The sequence below is a fragment of the Hylobates moloch genome, unplaced genomic scaffold, assembly GCF_009828535.3.
Source record: "Hylobates moloch isolate HMO894 unplaced genomic scaffold, HMol_V3 SCAFFOLD_20, whole genome shotgun sequence".
In the NCBI taxonomy this organism is placed as follows: Eukaryota; Metazoa; Chordata; class Mammalia; order Primates; family Hylobatidae; genus Hylobates; species Hylobates moloch.
The window spans coordinates 44,251,546-44,272,120 of NW_026652295.1; the positions used below are offsets into that span (position 1 = coordinate 44,251,546).

Genomic DNA, 20,575 nt, shown 5'->3' on the forward strand with positions numbered 1-20,575 from the left:
TCTGAGCACGTGCCCAGCACGTCACAGATACCAAGAAAGGTTTTTAGGGCTTTCTTTAGGAAGTTAGAAGCACCTTATTAGGACAAGTATTTTAGGAAGAGTATGTTAGGACATCTCAGAGTCTTCCATAAAAAGAGAACTAGGTGCAACCTTGTGAGTGAGTGAAAGGGGTACATCTTTGCACACTTAGAGCAGGAGCCCATTCATCTTGATGAAAATAGATAAGCCCAGACAGGCTGTTTTGTGTCCCATGTCCTGGGTGGACAGAGAGGGGCAGGGAGGTTGGTGACACAAGCCTGAGGCTGCAGGGAGGTCTCCTGAGTCTTCCAGAGAAGATGGAGAGATAGGAAGAAAGTGAGTTTCAGGTGAAGAGAGAACACAGGGGTTGTGAGATGGGGAGGAGCACAGCCCACAGGTAGGGGAAGATGGAGAGGAGTCAGAGCAGCAGGAAGTCAGCAGGGCCTGGAGTCTACAGCAGCCTGAAAGAGAAGTCGCAGGAGGGGAGAGCCAAAGAAAATGGAAACCACAGCTCCCCCGTGCCTGTGGCTCACAGCAGGAATATTTGTTATTCTTCTGGGAGGCTGGTTTGTTTTTACCTTCTAGGAGGACCGAGCTGCAGCTGACCAGGGGCCCTGTTTTGCTTTGTCTCCTCACAAGTTTAGAGCCAACTTTGTGGTCTACCTTCTGTGTGGCGCACGAAGGCCCCGGGGCTGCCCCGACTGTTTTAGCTCACCCAGGGCTCCATTTGATGGTAGTCTCCTTGTTTTTCTTTCTCACCTCCTCTTGGCCTTTGTTGGTTTGCCGTGCTTTATGCATCCCTGTGAGTAGCTATAAAGCCTTTCTGGAACAAGTGGAGTATAAATTTTAAAACAGAAAGAAGGCCCCCCACGACAGAGGAATACAGAGGTGGAAATAAGAGAGAAAAGTGGACTTGGGAAGAAAAGGGAATTCAAAGGAAGGCTTGAAAGACTAAAATCATCCAGATTGGGCAAAACACCATTTAGTGCAGGTCGCCTGAGAGGCCTGAGAGAGCTTAAGCCCCAAGACTGCATGTGATACAGATGAGATACTATTGCACCTGGGGCTTTTCAGACCTCTCGCTAGGGGAAAGGGAGTCCTATGGAAGTGGGCTGTGCAAAAGGAGGATGGATGGAAGATGGTCAGCATGAATAGAGCAGGAGAAATACTGAATTTTTGTCTTAGGCTACAGGCATAGGCATGCCTACTTCCTCTCCAGCTAAAAAGAAAAGGGGCAAAAGCACATGAGAATACGACACTGGCACCAAGAACAAGGATGGTAATTCTTGGTAGGACATTACCTGTATCTGAGGGAAACATGACAGAGCTGGAAGAAATTTTAAAAAGGAGGAGGAGACTTTTCAAATTAGTTCATCAGAATAGAGCATTCAAGATGCACATTAGATCCATTTGTTAATTACCTGCCATATGCGATGTGGACAGAACATGAAATAAATCATGTGTATTGCTAGGATTGAAGCATAAGGAAAGAGAGATTGTGGAAAATAAAGTGAAATATAGCACTTTCTGCCTAGATTATGATAAGTAACTAAAATGAATTTCTTGAAAGCCAAGAGATTTGCAGGGATTTTTAGAGTCTGTTCAAATGGCAGATTGACGGTAAGAAATGCAAAATGTAAGACAGATATTCGGAGGGAGAAGTTCACATCCTCTTAGGAGTGACAGAGAGTGGGGGACATGTTAAAGTAGGTGTCAAAGAAGCCCCTTTAGGGAAAAGACAAACCCAAGGAGCCAAAGGGGAGGGGTGTTTCACAGCGACACTTGCTAGAGGTGGAGGCACTGGCTTGCAGAAGGTGGAGGCCCAGGCCGTTGCTGAACTCCGCCATGTGCCAGGCAGGCTGGGTAGAGAGCATGATTAAGCGGGAGGACGGAGCTAATTGCTTGTTAACTACAGGGATGCTGCGGGATGTGCCAAAGGGGCATGGATGACACTGTGCCCTCTCTCAAGCCTTCTACTTCAGCACTCCATGAACCTCCATGTCTAAACGCAGGGCATAACTTTTCCCTGCAAGATTGAAAAAGTGAATGTGGGGCTCAGAGTAGGAACCCCTCCAGCCAAATCTAAATGCAGTGCTGCTTTCTCCCATCTCAAAGATGCCCTTTCTCAGGGTCATGAGCACTCCTCCCATGTGGGTTCTTGATCCAATTCCCTACCATCACCCACTGGTCCTCCCCTTTCTAAGAGAGCAGGGTTTGTGCTTCCTCCATCAGACTGAGCTCTCTCTGGTTGTGTAGAATCTGAGTAACGGGTGGATTCCACGTGAGAAAAGCAGACAGAAAAGGATACCCAAGGACACTTTCAGGGAGCTGCACACAGCAGGCAAAAGTCTCCCAGGACCTTCTCTGCAGCATTTTATAGCACAGATCACTCTTTTAAAACAACAACAACAACAACAACAACAAAGCTTGCTTTCCCATCTTCATGCCCTCCCCACTATCCCCAATTTCCTCCATCCTCCCTGGCTAGTCCTTCTTTCTCTTCCTCCTTGACTCGTCTCCCTCTGTCATCCCATACATGTGATTGATCCTTGGGCATTGTCTTAATCATCTAAAGATGTGTAACCCCTCAAACTGCATTTTTATACCAGAACTCTCTGCTGAGGTACAACTGTCTACCCGAGATAACTGCTCAGAACAATGGCTGACTTTTTTTTTTTTTTTTTGAGGTGGAGTTTCATTCTTGTTGCCCAGGCTGGAGTGCAATGGTGTGATCTCAGCTCACTGCAACCTCCGTCTCCTGGGTTCAAGTGATTCTCCTGCCTCGGCCTCCTGAGTAGCTGGGATTACAGGTGCTTGTCACCATACCCTGCTAATTTTTGTATTTTTAGTAGAGACGGGGTTTCACCATGTTGGTCAGGCTGGTCTCGAACTCCCGACCTCAGGTCATCCGCCCGCCTTGGCCTCCCAAAGTGCTGGGATTACAGGGGTCAGCCACCGTGCCCGGTCCCAGCAGCTGACTTTGAACACGATAGTGGGCATTATTCCAAGCACACTTATGAGGTATGCACAGCTATTACCCCCATTTCACAGATGAGGAAACTGAGGCATTACAGAGTTGAAGTAAACTGTGCCATGTTACAAGGACAAGAAGCAAAGCTGGTGTCTGAACTCTGAACTCTAAAGCAGTTGGCTTTAGAGTCTGCAAGTTGAGCCACACTCAGTCGCCTGCCTCTCTGAATGGGAAACACAGTATGTTTAGAAACACCGTCCTTATCCTTCTCCCCAAAACCAGGGGTGTGAGTGAGAGATCTTAAGGCACAAGAAAACGAAGCAACTTCCCCAAGTAGCACCTGACTTAATGTGGGGTCTTGCCACTCAGTCATGAGAAAATCCAGTCTACATTTAAGTGAAGTGAAGAGCAGGTTGGAAAGAGTGAGAGGAGGGGGCATGGAGGCAGTATCTGGTTACTGCAGACCAAGGGGACCCGGATCTAGAAATTACAGAGGAGGGGCGAGTACAGTGATAGGCCTAAACACGGAGCACAGAATCGTCCCTCGGGGAGCAAACAAAAATGCAAGGCTGCTGAGGTATGAGAGTTGGGCCAGGCCACTGACGCTCCTTGATGACACTTTGGAGAGGAGAACCATGCACCAACAAAGTTTAAAAACTAGAAAATAGACTGAATGGGTGGGAGATTTGGAAGAGCTAACTGAGGGGGAAGCAAGAGCTGAAGCAGAAGTTTCTGATGTCATTATTCATCTTGGTCCCATTTTTGTGCTAATAGCAATAATCAGAATAATCAAATTTAACAGTTATGAGGCCAGACACTGCGTTAAGGGTTTTACATGCACTGAGTTATAAAATAGATGAACCTGCATTACAAACCTTGGTGATATTATTAATTGCCTTGTTGGCAGATAAAGAAACTGAATGTAAAGTCCATTTTACAGACGCAGAGCCAGAGGCTCAGAAAGAATAAGCCTCTTGGGTAAAGTTGTGCAGCTAGAAGTGCTGGGATTCAAACCCAGGCCAGGAATGGCACGTTTACATGTTTTACAGCTCCCTGCAGATTGTTAGTTCATGGAGGGCAATGACTTTGTCTCGTTGCCTTGACAACTCCAGAACCTAGCACAGTACCTGGCACATAAGCAGTGCCTTTATATATTAGCTTGGACTTGTAGACACTTTATATAACCTGTGGTTTGTTGAATGAATCAGTGAATGACTGAATGTACAAACTAATGGATGATTCTCTCCATTACTCCAGTACTGCTGGGATGGCTCCCATGATGGGGTCTCGGTTGTGGTAGCTGAGGACTTACGAGGCTTTGGGGAACAACAGGGAAATTTTACTTAGTGGTTCCTGTAGCCACCACAGGAGTGGGGAGGTGACCCACCATGGAGAACCATGTAACAGTGTTGGCTTTTCTCATGCTTTCATTTTGAGAGGGCAGAAAAGGACCATGAGCTGGGCCAGTGTGTGTATGGCGGCTGGGGCATTAGTGACCAGGTGGAGGGGAGGGAGGGCTCTGCTCAAGAGAAAGTAAATGAAAATACAAGAGAAACCCTCTAAAGAAAGAAAGTTGGAGAACTAGGTGCGGAGCTGAATATCCAGAGGGAAAACAAATGGCAAAGTAATGTAGGGCGGCATGTGGAAGGAAGCCTGGGCCTGAATGCTGATGCTGTTGGGGAGAGGCCACGGCCATGGAGCTCACACAGAGCAGAAAGGGGATGGACTGTCTCCTGGGTCAGGGGCTGTGGGGCTCTGAGACCATAACACAGGAGCCATGCTGCTCTCTACAGGAGGGCAAGCCCTACAGGAGCCCTGACCTCTGGCTTCCTAAGCCTAAGAACTTTGGACCCAGTTGACCACAACTCGGGGGTATTGGGCGGGAGAAAAGATAAGTAAAGAGGAAGGGAGGGGCGTGGGCAAGTTATAGTTCCAGGGAAGGAATGTGTGGTGTCTTGTTAAACGGAAGGTGGAATAGCACATCTGGGGACAGGCTCTTTGGGAAAGCAGCAACGCTGGAGCTTTGAAATGTGCAAATGAGTTAGGGGAAGCAGGAGTCACAAGGGCAAGTCTCATTACAGAAGAAAACAGGGTGAAACAGAAGAAGGGGAAACAATGAAAATTGGAGAGTACTGAGTTTATAAGAAATGGATATGTGGCATTTGGTGGAAACTGGCTTTGGCCTTGGGAATAGGAGAACTGTAAATATGGATAATATGTAAATAACCATTTATAATTTTAAAAATCTGGAAGGCTCAAATGAGATAATCTTTCTGAGGGCACTTTGACAAGTATGAAAGAAGATATTTGTGGCCAAGAGGAAAAGATACTGGGTGTGGAGTCTGAAAACGAGGGTTTGAGAGCCAGCTCTGTCTTGGGGGTAGACAAGTCATGGGTCCTCTCCTTTGGTTCTGTGTCCTCAGCCAGGAAAGCAGCAATGACTCTTCTTTCCCACGATGGCTCTGAGGGGCCATATTCATTTCCTAGGACTGTTATGATAAAGTACCACAAGCTGGGTGGCTTAACACAACAGAGACTTTTCCCCTTACCCTTCCAATATCAAGGTGTTAGTAAGTGTCCTTCCTTGCCTCTTCCAGCTTCTGGAAAGCTTAGAGTTCCCTGGCTTGTGACAGCATCACCCCAGTCTCTGACTGTCTTCACATGGCCTTCTCCTCTGCATGTATGTGTCCTCTCCTCTCCTCTTTTTTTTTTTTTTTTTTTTGAGATGGAGTCTCGCTCTGTTGCCCAGGCTGGAGGGCAGCAGCGTGATCTCGGCTCATCGCAAACTTCGCCTCCTGGGTTCAAGTCATTCTCCTGCCTCAGCCTCCCAAGAAGCTGGGACTACAGGCATGTGCCATCACATCTGGCTAATTTTTGTATTTTTAGTGGAGACAGGGGTCTCAAACTCCTGACCTCAGGTGATCCACCCACCTTGGCCTCCTATAGTACTGGGATGACAGGCGAGAACCACCACACCTGGCCCCTCTCCTATTCTTATAAAAACAACAGTCATTGGATTTAGGGACTACACTAAATCCAAGATGATCTCATCGTCAAATCCTTAACTAATTACAGCTGCAAAGACCCTATTTCCAAATGAGGTCACATTCTGAGATCCCAGGTGGACATACATGTAAAAAAATTTTTTTAGAGACAGGACCTTGCTCTTTCACCCAGGTTGGAGTACAGTGGCATGATCATAGCTCACTGCAGCCTCGACCTGCCGGGTTCAAGCAATCCTCTTGTCTTGGCTTCCTGAGTAGCTGGGACTACAGGCATACATCACCTTGCCTAGCTAATTAAAAACAAGTTTTTTGTTTTTTTTTTTTTTGTAAAGACAGGGTCTTACTATGTTGCCCAGGCTAGACATGAATTCTGGGGGGACACTACTCAACACACTATAGGGTTCAAGCAGCAATGAAGCAAGAGCACCAAGTAGATTGAAAGTACTTTCCACATGCTTCTTCTTATTTCCCAGAAGCCACTTTCTAGTTTCTTGACACACACCTCTAAGGGATGCCATTGCCCACAAGATAAAAACCCAAGCCCTCCAGGCTGGCACTGTGGGCTGCAGTCACTTTTTCTGGTCTCTGTCCCTGACTTTTTCTCAACTTCCCCACGTCTTCCTCTCAATGATCTCAGCCATCTGCTTCCTCCTTAATCTTTATGACCCAGTTGAAACTCCCAGAAAAGGAGTCTTATGCATTTACCCCCATGGTAAATGCTTCTGCTTCTGAATACCTTCGACAGAAATTATTTTGTTCTTTTACCTGCGGTTTATCAGCTCTCCACACCTTCTTGGATCAAACTGACTTGAAGCCTGTCCTTCTGCACCTGCCAGGCATTGAAGACTGAGGAAGTGTTTGTTTCTTCTTTGGACCTCCAGAATCGAGTTTTGCACTTGTCACAATCTGGGTCCTGAGTAGCTTCCTGAATTATTTACTTCCCACTACACCAACTCTGTTCCTGCCAAGATTTCATCTCTTTTACCATGCATAGCTGCATATGCTGGTCACCCTGATCCAAAGAGATGCTATTCTCCTTGGAGCTTCTGGGGCATCTAGCATCTATTCCCTTGTTTTGGTCCATTGTGCATAAGTCACTCGTTCATTCACAAAGATTCATGGAGCACTTACGTTGCTCGGCTTTGTGCTGGACTCCAGTCATCCAGCCTGTGAGGCTGTCTTGTCATCCCACTCTGAGGGCAAGGGAATGGCTGCCATTGTCCATAGGATAAAAATCCAAGCCCCCCAGGTTGGCACTGCAGTGGCCAGCCTGTTCCTCATGGGCCTAACACCATTCTTCAACTGTTATGCCTGCTTAATCGGACGGTTCCATTCAAATGGCTTTAGGTAATTCTTAAAAGGCAATGCCAAATGAAGGACTGAAAGTGCTATGAGCGTAACTGGGGGGGACTCAGCTCCCTTTCAGAAGGCCCTGCAAGAGAACCAAGTCCTGAATTCTGTAGCCAATGCCAGAAATGAAGGGCTTGATGTAGGATGGGCCAGGCTTTGAGGAGTGGCTTTCCAGGGCCCACTGTCCTGCAGAAGGGGAGAACACAGCCCAGGTCTGCCTTCCACATTTGCCACAGTAGTGACTGTGCTGCCTCTCCCTTGGCCTCTGGAAAAATCCCTGGAGAAATCTTGCACGGACCAGAAGGAAGCGGGAATATGTTGCTCTAATGTGATCACAGGCAGGGTTGTGAACTTGGGACAAATGGGCAGTGAGGACTGTCCCGTGCAGTGCACTATGCTGTGCAATAAGGCAGGCTCAGAGGACAAACTGCATCCCTCTCTCCAGCTTGGCAGTAAAGCCCCAAGCCTGTCCTCCTTCACCAGCCAGGCAGCAGCATCCACCACCTCCTCCCCTGTGTCAAGGGGGACCAGATGGTGGTGGTTGGGGGTGGGGGAAAATAATAAGCAGTATTGGTTCCAGATGCTTCTCTGGCCCAAGTATTTGACATGCCCATGGGCAAAGTGAAGATGCCTTGGGCAGCAAACAGACACTGCCAAGGGTTCTTGGTGGAAGGGAATCACTCACCAGCATTGTTCTGCTGCTTGGTGTTTTTGATGTAGGCAGAGAACTTGGAAAAGATGTCGATGCCCGCTGTGTTGGATTCCCGGTGTTTTGCAGCCAGTTTGGGGTACCTGGAATGGAGGATGCAGTGTTCTGTGAATCAGTAGACCTGGAGCTCCTTTAAGGGTAAGCCTATCCCTATCATGATAAGCAATACTTCCCTTTCCAGCTGCATCTACAAAATGTTTTGGGGGTCTTTATCCTCATCCTATAGGGAGGGTGGGCATTCTCAGCCCTAGGTCATCCATAGAAGAAACCAGAGGCCAGTGAGGTGCTGAGATCTGCCTAGGGTGACACAGTCTGCTAGGCAAAGAGCCAGAATGCCATTCAGGGGGCTCAGGATGTGTCCTTTTCTTGGGACCACCAATAATGATGTGCCAGTGAGACGGCCCAATCAAAGTTCCCTCTGAGCTTGCCTCTCTGTCCGGTAGGGTTCTTAACACTTCCCTTACCCACTAAAATAACCATCTACTGCCAGTCCTGTGATTATAATCCTAGCCACACAGAGCTAATTCTGGGAGCAAGGAGATGCCAGGTATGTTAGCACTAAACCATTTCTCCAAAGGAAGAATACCCACGGTCCTCTTCTGAAATGTCCTTCACATGCTTATTATTTGTGTGCAGTAATAACATGCAGAAACTACCAAGCTCCAAAAAAGGACATGTGTTTTCAATTGTTCTATTTTATTTTATTTGGAGATACATTTGCAATGATCCAGCCCCCCCGCCCCCCGCTCTTTTGTAGAGCCTTTCATTGTGAAGCCAGAATAATACAAGAGGCAGGCTGGAGTTAGGACGATTGGCCTTGAGACTGAAGGAGGTAAACTTGCTCATGTGGGAACCCAGGGCTTGGCCTCATTAGCCCCATCAAAATGAAAAAAATCAACTCAAATAAATATTATTTCACAAGCATTTTATGGGTATGTCCAGGTAGGGGTGGGAAGAGATGGGAGACAGTTGCCAGGCTACCATTGTTTTCAATGAATGTGCACCTCTGTGATCTCTGGGTGAATCGTTTTTGACTGTGGGCTGTTGGGTTGCCTTATGTTTAAAAAGCAAAATCTTTTTTGTTTGTTTTGATGTTTTTGATAGTTCGAACCAAACAAGACTTTAAAAAATATTTGTTGTTCTTTAATGCTTTTTTGTTCCTCAACTGGCCCATGAGCTAGGATTCCTTTTGGGGCCGTGTTAGGTGGCTGTGTAATTTCAGAGATACTGCCATTGGAAGAGTCCAGCTCTCTGCTGTGAGGCAGATAAGGAAGGCATTATTGTCCTCCTTTTACATGGAAGGGAACTGGATACCTGAGAAGATAAATGTTGATGGCTAATAAATGGTGGAGGGATGATGAGAACCTGGTTTCCTGGCCCTGCAGCAGTGTCCACTGCTTCTCTGGAAACAGTGAAAGGTAATTTGCATTGAGCACCTACTGTGTGGCAGGCAGGCACTGTTCTAGTCCCTTTACACATATTCACCATTTACTCCTCAGAACAACTCTATTTGTACTATTATTAGACTAATTTCCCACATGAGGAAACGGTGGCATCGAGAGGTTAAGCAATTTGCCTGAGGTCACATGGCTGCCTGGCAGAGCCAGGATCCCAACCCAGGCAGTTTCACTGTGGAAGACTAGGTTTTAAATTCCACATTGTGTGGCTTCTCATAAACTCTGCTGCTGATTCTCAAAGCCCCAGAACCTTAAAGGCTGAGCTGCCCACCTTGGAGGAGCTGTCTCCATCCATCAGGAGGGGGCGCTTTGCACCGATGCTCCACACACGTCTTCCTGGGTATACTGAGAATCATCACATTCATCTGCTGTGGCTGGGGGCACACAGCAGGGCTTCCTGCAAGATACTAGGTAATCTACCAAGACATAGGAATTTAGTGTCAGCTCTTCCTATTTCGGCCTTCTCACATAGAATCCAGCATGCTATTAGAATCAATAGACTTAAATTGCTATTAACAAATGCCAAGTGTTCTTTGTTTCTCTTTGATAATGTAAAGACAGAAAGGCCTAGAAAATGCACCTCAGTGGACAGCTTGTTTGGGTTTCTTGCTTTGTTTTGCTGTATCTCATCAATTGGTCAGACTTTCAGTCATCTGATCATTTCTTCACAATCAGGTTGGGCCAAACAGGGATGTGTGGTACCAAATCCAAGATGATGACAGAGAATCGTGTATTCAGGGGGCTGTGGAGGTGTCGTCCTGTTTCCCAAGCACTAGAACTCATTGGGATTTTACTGTATAGTGCAGTGCTCCATTTGAGATTTGCTCTTGTGGGAAGCGTGTCTCTAAGACGTTAATCTCGCAACTTTCAGTAACTACACTGGGGGAGGATACTATATAGGATAAGTGCATTCATTTTACCTCCATATTTATGGCATGTTTTGAATATGCAAATAAGTGGGCTACAAAGTACATTCTGTTTCTCTAAAAGGCTAAGGAAGAGTGTTTCACTCACAGAAACAGCTTTGAAATAACACTGGATGTGATCTGATGATAATCAAAGAGATGATAATTTTTTCTAACTCAGGACTCAGCAAACTGTGACCCATGACCCCTAGTTGTCTGTGGTTCTCAGGCTAACAATGGTTTTTACATTTTTAAATACTTCAAAAAAATCAAAAGGAGGATACTGTTTTGTGATGTGTGAAAATAATATGAAATTCAAATTTCAGTGTTCATAAGTAAAATATTATTGAAACAGCCATGCTTATTCATTTACGTACTAGTTTATGACTTCTTTCACAGTGTCACTGTGGAATTGCGACAGACACTGAAGAGCCCACAAAGCCAAAAATACATGACTATCTGACCTTTTACAGATACAGCTGCTAACTCCTGATCTAACTGATGAAAATTTCTCTCCACCCGGTTTTTAAGATATCTTATTTCAAATGCATGCACTTAACTTTCATTCTGGGAAGTAAAACAGTTGGCTTCTCACCAAAAAAAAAAAAAAAAAAATTTTTTTTTTCAAAAGTAGAAAATAGTAGCAAAAAAGCAGAGAAAACCATTGCAGATGGTAAGTGCCCTATCTGGTTTAGAGTTCCAGCTGACTTCTCACTGACTAGCCACAGCCAACCAAGACACTGAACGAAAGGATATCCACCATGCAATTAAACCAATGTGCATGAAACACCTACTGACGACCAGGCCCTGAGACTGGTTTTGGGGATAGATACCCTGGAGAAAAAGAAAGATGGTCCTGATGGAATGGCCTTGCTGATGGCAGCTTGAGTGTTTTCCCTCGTTTTTCTAATGAGCTGAAAAGTGGAAAGACTTCCTCTCTCTCTCCCTTCTCCATTGTTCCCACTTCCTTACTTCATCAACCCCTCACACGTGAAGGACGTTAACGCATCTGACTTTTCTAATCCTTGACTGTGTGCTTGTTTGACTCATGTCTGCTGTGTAAGCAAACGATCTCTGGAAGTGGAAGAGGCCTGGCTTATTCATTAAAAGATGTCCCCTAGGATCTGGGGATTTAAGACCTAAGGTCACCAATTGTCTGTACAATTACACCTGGGAGACAGACCAAAAACAGGCACTAGCCACTCTTTCTAACTCTTTGAGCTTCCATTTAATGAGCTGTTACTTCATATCAGGCACTAGGCTCATTAGTATTATTTTTTACAATAGCTCTATAAGATCAACAGTATGGTTCTTGTTTTATTGATGTGAGAATTAAAGATTCTAGAGATTTCAGGTCATTTGCCTGTAGCAGAGAATATGCATACTCACTAAATAGCCATGTAATTCTATTTCCCAGCTTCTCTCTCACCTAAGTTGGGATCATGTATGGATTCTGACCAATGGCATAGGAAGGAAAGTAATGTCACCATGACATTTTTTTTTTTTTTTTTGCAGCCCTGGCCCTGCAAAACACTTTGGGAGATCTTTCTTCTCTCTCTTCCTGCTGAAGGAGCCTTGGAGGGCATGTATCCCAAAAACTACAGGATGGAAGAGGGCCACACTACCCTCTCAGAATTTGCTCAAGTGAGAAATAAACCTGTGTTCTGTTAAGCCACTGGAATTTTATGGCTGCTTTGTTACTGCAGCATAGCACAACCTAGTGGTATGGATTTGAACCGAGTCACTCTGACTCCAAACCTCCTGCCCCCAGCTACCATGCCATCCTGTGGGAGGTCTGGAGGCTGTTTCTCTACCTCCCAGAGGGTCAGAACTTTCTTGTTTTTTTTTTTTTTTTACTGTGGTGAGTTATCGCTATACATTTTTTAAAATAATGACTTCAAGTTGTCTTCCAATTCTGTCAGTGTCCTGAACCCTCTTGATAGTTAAATCATTCTTGCTAGATGATTGACTAAATGACATGCTGTGTAAATAGACTATATCAGTTTACCCTGCTGAATTTTTATTACAGCATCTATGTGCTAGGATTATTTGAGACAATAACCAGCTCTGGAAGAGTACTTTGAGAAACTCATGGAATTGTGGAACATGCAACAAAAGGCATCTTGGAGACTATGTAGTTTCACCCCCTCATTTTAGAGATGAGAAGGCAAGGAGGGTCTGAGAGGGAGAGAGGCTTGCCCAAGGTCATATGACAAACACTCGTAGAGAGGTGGCCAGAGGCAGGTCTCCTGACTCTCAGTGCTGAATCCTAGAAAGTTTGGCCACTCCATGGAGATGAAAGGCAAGGGCCAGAATGTCTCAACAGTAATCCCAGCATTAATCACAACACTTCCTTGTCGAGTGTTCACTAGGTCAATCTAAGGAGAGGGGTGGATGTTAGTCTCATTTAGAAACAACTTGAGACTTCCTGATTCCTCATTTTGACACCAAATGCTCCCTGGGATCAAATGTGATTTGAAAAAAATGGTTGGAGTGTTTGTATGTGGTTTTCTCCTTTAAAAAATAAAGCTAAGGGGAAAAAGCCTCCCATAATGTGTTGGCTTTTGGCAGCTTTTACAAATAGTGGTATGATGAGAAACACATGGCCGACCAGCGCTTGGTGAATGGTTATGAGGGTTTTGCTGCCCCCTAGAGAACCAGAAGGCCAGGCTGCCCTGCTTTAGAGGCCTGACAACCTCCCAGCCTCTCCATCTCCCAGCCTGAGTCGCTGGGGAAGCTGGTGAGGCTGGTGGTTTGTTCTGGGCAGACCAGCAGTTCTCTATGGGGCTGAGGCACTGGCTTGGTAACATTTACTGGGAGGTAATTGTGGCACCTGTTTCAGTCTGATGGGTGCAGAGGCATCTAAGGTATAATCCTGGGATGCTCTGGAATACTTGATGGCCTCACCCTTAGCACCCCCACCTTGGTAGCCTTCTGGAGATATGCATTTTAACAGCATCAAGTGTTCTGCTACCTGAGAGTACTGGATTGTTAGGTCACTAACATGGCAGGAATGCACTTCATAAAACCTGCTATACACAACTGCAGTCCAGAGAAGGACCTGGATCAGCAGGAGCAGAGCTCAGGACAGGGAAGGTAGGTGGAGAGGAGACAGTGGAGGGAGGGTCCGCATCCAGCCCTGCCCAGCTCTATTTGGATCATGGAAACTTAGAATCTGATGAAATGATGATGAAGTCAGATGATGACTCGCCTCTGGAAGAATGTTCAAGGACACATGGGGCATACAATTCCAGTGATCTCTGCCCACCTTGTGGTCCCACTGTGGTTGCAGATTGGAGACCCCTGAGTTGGAGAAGCAGCCCAGGAAAGGCACAGTTGCCCTGGGGGTGGTGTGATGGTTGTAAGGGAACCTGGCTAAAGGGCATGTGAAGAATCAGAGAGCAAGACGGGCTCTGGGAGATATCCTGTCACAGAGAAGGGAACTGAGTCCTAGAGCAGAGAAGGGACTGGTTCAAGAGGTGAAGGGACTGGCTCAAGAGGTCACAGCACGTCACTAGCAGACTAGGATTGTACCCAGCCCCTCACCCCTCCATCCACTGCCTGGCAAAAGACCAAATGGGCCCCTCTGCTCCTCACTGCTTCCACTTTCCACTTCCTAATGATCATGATGGAAGCCCCCACTCCTGAGTGCCAGTGTTACTTCTAAAAGGGAAAATGTTAACTGTGTCATGAACTTGCCTCTATGGGTCTCCCAGGCAAAGTCTAAACTCTAGTTCTTGAAAAGAGCATTTTTTTTTTGGATTTCAAACTAGTGCTAGTAATGGGATTTCAAACTAGTGCTAGCAATGGGATTTCAAACTAGTGCTAGCAATGAGGTTGAGTCCCGGGGAGGGGGATGGAGTCTGGGCTCCCTCAGGGCACTTCCAGTGAAGTGGCTGGCTGGTGTCCTGTTCAGAGATGTGTGTGTCTATGTGGGGCTGTCCTACTGATTTAATTAATGCACTTATTTAAAGTCTATACTCAGCTGCTTCCAATGGGCTTGAGGTGGCTTTTTCACTCTCAGTGTGCAAATAAGCTGTCTGAATATGGATGACAAAGAATATTTTTAAGGAAGAATGTATGATTGTTTAAGGCTTATTTGGAGCTTGACTGGCAGTTTTAATTTTTTAACAGCAATTCACTAGATGTGCGACCTTGGGTAAGTGACTTACTCTCTCCCTGTACTGACTGTGAAATGAGGTTAATGATAGTACCTAGGATGATCGAAGGATGAAATGAATCATATTAGCTAAGTGTTGCGAATGGTGCCTGACACAAAATGAAGGCTATAAAAGTGTTGATGAATAAATAAAACTTTAAAATAAATGCAGGATGGTGGTTTTTAGTAGTCAAATCTCACTAACTTTACTTACTCAGTATGTCCCGAACCCTTCCTACTCTTCTCCCCCGATTCTCCTGCCCTGTCTTGGCTTAGCCCTTCATTCTGTCCTGCCTGGACAGTCACCAATGGCTCCCCGGAATTAATTCCTCTATCTCCAGCTTCACGGTCCTCTAGGATACTGACTTCCCTCAACCTCTAAAGTAGGTCTTAAAACGGACTCCCCACCTCCTGTGCTTAATCTCTTTCAGAATACCCCACAGGACTCACTACAGGATAATACCCTACAGGATAAAGTTCATGCCTCACTCTATATGTAATATTGTTTTTCTAGTTTTTTCAAAAATTGTGATTGTTTTAATCCTTGATAACAGTATTCTTTAATGAACAAGTCTAGCTTGAGTAAACTTTAGAAGCCATCTGTCTTCTTTTTACTGCTCTTTTCCATCAGTAGCAACGTGTCACCCAACAAGAACTTATAGCTCTCTGGTCTACACTCTCCCTGAACCTGTTTGCAGAAGAGGAGCTGCTGCTTTTAGTTGATTTTTTTCATCTGTTTAATTGTGGAGTCAGACCAGATTTGGTCAGGTTTAAGACCCTGCATGTTGTTTTAAGTCACTGAGTTACCCTTTCCTGACTTATTTTCATTCTGTCAGCCTTTCAGCTCTAGTTCTGAAATGAAGGAAACTTTGCCATCACTTCAACGTCTTCCAAGCAAAGTGAGCTGGAGAGAAGGGACATACTGGGGAAAGGGAGGCGTGGTATCCTAGGGCTCCTAAAATCACTCTGTGTAGGTAGGAGTGACTGGCTCTTGTTCATAGGCCATATCTACTCTTGAGTGGATTTTGTGGAGTGGTTTTGAGATTGGCAGCCCTTTGGGGGTCATAGGCTCTCTCTTTGAAGAGAGGGTCCTGTTTTCTGGACTGGTGAGGTTCCTTGGGAAACACATCTGCTCAAAGTTAACACCAGGCCTTTATAGATCCAGCATGAACCTTTCCCATTCAACAGCCCCAGAAAGAAGCAGATCCTTACTTTTCAGGGGTCAAGGTCTCCTCCAGGAACTCCTCGATCTTATTGACGTCTGTCTTCACGTCCCCATTGAAGGTCAGGAAGGGCGGGTGCGTGCCGGGGGCTAGGTTGTGCAGGTCAGCTGGCTTTCTGTAGAGAGAGCAAGATTCAGGTGTTGGCTTACAGCAGGGTGCTTCCTGTTCCGGGAAACCTAAGATTGATTGTAACTGAGATGCCCTGTGCTAGCCAACATGCCTGTCAGGTGAAACAGATTTATGGTATGCAGTGTAGGGCAGCGGAGGTTGGAGAAAGTTCTGAAAAAATGTGGTGTGACCCAGGAAGTATGTCCAGTGGAGTCACCGAGAGAGGAACAAGTCAAGATGAAGGAGTTGAAAAAATGAAAGAATTGAAAAAATGGAGAGAATCCAGGTGACTATCTAAGTCAGATGCAAGCTTTAATTACCCAGGGGAGAGGTGGGGTTTTGCTTTTAAAAGCTCTTTCACCAATCTGCCCAACAAAAATGTGCTACACATAATTCCATACTTTAAAAATTAATGAATTAGATCATACTTTTCTCCTAATAAATATCTCCAGATACAAAAAATTGGGAGTTTGGGCCATTTGTTCAAGTTAGATGCTTCTATTGTGTGTAACTTATATTTTAATATCTAATAACTAATGTCTAACATTGGTCAGCCTTTTGTCACACTCAACAAATACTTTTTTTGACTTATAAACAGCCCCTGATATGGCCTTTAGGTAGCCAGGAAAATAAACAAACTATTAGATTGAAAACAAAACTATCAAATGAAGACGTTTTCAAAAGTCTTCTTATTGCTAAGATTATTCCTCCACAAACACCAGGTAGGCTATTACCAAAGATTCTGAACCAAGAACCTCCTACTGGTGAGTAAGAAGATACCTGAAAGCCTTACGATTCAAGCTCCATGAGGGAAAGGACCCAGAACCATGCCTGGCATATAGGAGGCCCTCAGTAGATACATATTTTTAATGGCTACATGAATAAAGCATGCATTTTTGATTCAGCTACAGTGGCTCATGCCTGTAATCCCACCACATTGGGAGGCTGAGGTGGGAGGATCGCTTGAGCCCAGGAGTTCGAGACCAGCCTAGGCAACATAGCGAGACCCCCATCTTTACAAGAAATAACCACAAAAATTTTCTGGGCATGGAGGCATGTGCTTGCAGTCCCAGCTACTTGGGAGACTGAAGCAGGAAGATTGCTTGAGCCCAGGAGTTCGAGGCAGTTGTGAGCCGTTGATGGCACCACTGCACTCCAGTCTGGGGGACAGAGTGAGACTCGGTCTCAAATGCAACAGCAATAAAAACTCATACATTTTAAATTTAAAAATGAGTGATTTTAGCTGCAAAAGTAGAAATCAAATGTTGGTCTCAAATTGGTAAAAACTTCAATGCAGTTATGAAGGCTTTTGGCTTCAGTTAAATGTGGGGAGAACCAGTAGGCAACTCCACTGCTACAGTATTCATGCTCCACCATAGTCTACCTTTCACAGTATTTTAACTTAATTCAAGCATCTACTGTTCTCAAAATATGACTTATTTTGAGAACATTTACTAGATTTACTAGAAAGAAGTTATTTTTCTTTAAATTTTAAAAATTCTGTTCAACATACATAAATCAAAAATCTCCTAGGAGTCAGAAATTGTGCCTATTTTTAAAAATTATGGGGTTACTTAAATGTTATCTTAAGTTAAAAACAACTTATTTTCTAAGTAAATGCAACTTCTGCTTTGTGATGGGATTCAAATATATCACTTGATTTATGAAAGTTATTTCTTTTTATAGCAAACTTTGCTGGGCCCAGTAGGATCTTTTGGTAACACATACATATATATGTAATAGGCAGCAAATTTGGTCCCTAAGAAGACAGAAAGCTCTTTGGTGTGCCTGTTAGTTTCTGGGTCAGACACTTAAAGAAATCCAAGATAACCAAAGCAACAGTACATTTCTCCCCACTGGGAAAGAGGAGACCCAAAAGTCCTAAATTATCCTGAAAGAAAGGCCTAGATGATGGAGAAGTGGGTGAAATTCTGGAACGCAGTCCCAATTGAATGAATGAACAATTAATTAACTGAACAATTAATTGAACTTTCTGCACTTAGCCCACAGCAGTGCTAAGTGGCATTTCTGGCGTGCACTGGGGAGCACACTGACTACCTGCAGGAAGGCCAAGTGAAGTGGAAAGGAAAGTGGCCTTGTGTTTGACACGGCTAGGTCCTGTTAATATCCAGGAGTGTGCTTCTGTGTCTGCACCAGCTGGTCAGAATGCAAGAGCAAGAATGGAGCAAAATGAGGGGGAAGAAGGGTTGGCAGATTGGGGAAAATGGGAAAGGGGAGGGTTACACCAAAAAAAATGTAGGGAAGAGGAGGGAAAATGGTGGCGACTTCCAAGACAGGGCTGGGATTCACCCCAAATGCTCTCTCTGAGAATGCCACATTTCTTGTGGGAGTTGGGAGTGGAAAACATTAAACGCAGAAACTGTAAAAAAGTAAACAGTAGGGATAGAGGAGTCTGTAATGAAACAAATTCCTGGCGTAATCAGTTTGGGAGGGGAAGAGAAGAATTTCAATTACTGTGCTACTCCCATGTCCCTCCCCAAACACACACACTCTCCAGCTGCATTCTGAGGCACTTGGAACTCAGACAACTGAGATGGAAAGTATTTTTAAAATCTAATTTACTTAGTCCCTTTGTTTACTTTGTGCATGTCCCTCATTTTAGACAATGAAAGGACATTCTTTATTTGCTCCTGTTTTTTAGAGCTGACACAAGGCAGCAACATGTGTGCTCTCAGTCACCTCTCTGTGGCTTAAAGATACAGAAATGTGTGGTGGTGGTGGTGGTGGTGGGTTTTTTCCTGGGATTCTAGAGAATTGTGGCCACTGGAGTCAGACGCCCTTGGGAAGTACTGCCTATGGCCACCGATGCTTAGCTAGAGTTGCAGCCCTCTGTCTTTGTTGACCCCGCTTCAGCATTTATAGTTGAGACCATATCATTAGCATTGGATGACGTATTGCCAGGTATGATTTATGAACTATGTAATGAGGATCGGTCTTCTTTTCCTTACTGGATTGCCAACTCCATGAACCCAATGATAATTCTAAGAATAGCCAACATGCAAGGAGTTCTTGCTATGAGTCAGGTACAGGACTGATTGCAAATGTTTTACATGGCCTGCCTCGATAAATTCTCACAATAATCCTATTGATTAAAAAGACACTGTCTCCATTGTACAGACGAGGAAACTGAGGCTCTGAAAAGTTCAAGATTATTAAGTCACTAAAGTGTAGTGCCAGGAAAATAAATCAGTTTTCTTAGAAATTAATGTGTGTGTTCGTGGGTAGAGGGGACAGTAAGAAAGTTTTCTTATCTGTAAAAATGGAGTGGTGCTGCATGCCTGGTCTACGTCAAAGGGGTGTTGGCTGGACCAGGTGTGATCATGTGAAGGAGGAACCAAACCATGTGAAGCATGCGGGCAGGGGTGGTTCCCTCTCTCACTCTCTTCTCCAGCAAACATACATGTCCTCTCTCACACATGGTAATCCAAACACCTCCAATTCTCCACTGAAGGAAGCTGCTTTTTCAGAAGTCTGCTGCTGTCTTTAGTTATCACAGACATTAATTGCATAGTGGATGCAAGTTCATTTATTTGACAGATAGTAGTTGAGGACCTGTGAAAAGCTAGTTGCTATGGAGGATACAAAGAAACTTAAAACACGATCCCAGTCTGTCCTTGAGGGATTGAAGGTCTCATTTGAAAGACGAAACAAACTTCATAACTGAGGTATTATGAAGAGCATAGTATTCGAACCAAGCAGATGGGGTTTAGCCCCTCTAATTTCTAGTTGGCATCTTGGGCGAGTCATTTAAATATATCTGTCTCAGTTATTTCTCAAATAACACAGAGAAGTAAGACCTCCTTCATAGGATTATACATTATGTGATTTTTTTTTTTTTTAATGAGAAAGCATTTACCAGTTGTAAAGCATTAGGGGTGCAGACCTCAGAACTTGATGAAACACTAAATCACGACACAAGGCAACACAGACAACAGGTGCTGGGTGAGTCTGGAGGGAGGTTGGGTTGATAGATGTGCTTGTGAGTGTGGCGGGATGGGTATGAGAAGGCCTTACAGAGGGGATGGGGCTGAAGCTGAGCCTGGGGCCAGGGACAAGAAGGAAGAGATGGCCTGTTTTAGACAGAGGATGCAGCTCTACCAAGGGATGGAGGCTCGAAGGAAGAAGAACAGCAGAAGGCAGGCCAGCCTGACAGAGTAGACAGGTCATGGTGAGAAGTGTTGGGAAAGAGTGTTGGGAAGCATGAAGGAAAAGACAAATCGGGGCTTCGGATGCATCAAGTCCATGGACAACGGGAAACATCAAAGGTTTCCTGTGCATGAAAGTGGCCTGATTAAAACATTATTTTAGGAAGAATAACCTTAGAATCACATAAAGGATGGGTCAGAGAGAGAGAAAAAGAGAGAATGTGTGAACCTGGAAAAATGAAGACCAGTTTGAAGAACAATGAGACTCTTAGGGTGGCAGTGGTGAGACTTGAACCAGTTGTAGGCTTTGAGAATGAAAAAGAGAGTTTGGAGGAAGAGAGAGTGCAATAGGAGAATGCTCTAGACTTGGCTACTGATCAACAATGCAGGCAGCAATAGAAAGGAGCAGGAAGTGTTTAGTGTCTAGAAAATAGAAGAAAAAGGACAGGAGGAGTGGCTCACATCTGTAATCCCAGCACTTTGGGAGGCCGAGGTGGGTGGATC

At 44.9% G+C, this 20,575-nt stretch overlaps 1 protein-coding gene across 13 annotated transcripts in view; it reads right to left on the reverse strand.

Moving 5' to 3' along the window:
- Positions 1 to 20,575, reverse strand: part of CLIC5 (chloride intracellular channel 5) — a 225,341-nt gene that overhangs the window by 35,012 nt on the left and 169,754 nt on the right. For all 13 annotated transcript variants that reach the window (XR_009211322.1, XM_058432386.1, XM_058432393.1 and 10 more), the window contains 2 exons: positions 15,787 to 15,912; positions 8,030 to 8,136 (listed from right to left, as the gene is read on the reverse strand). Coding sequence is in view for 12 of the 13 variants with exons in the window: in XM_058432386.1 (XP_058288369.1) it covers positions 8,030 to 8,136; positions 15,787 to 15,912 (233 nt within the window). In the remaining variant the exon portion in view is untranslated. The remainder of the gene's footprint in view (positions 1 to 8,029; positions 8,137 to 15,786; positions 15,913 to 20,575) is intronic.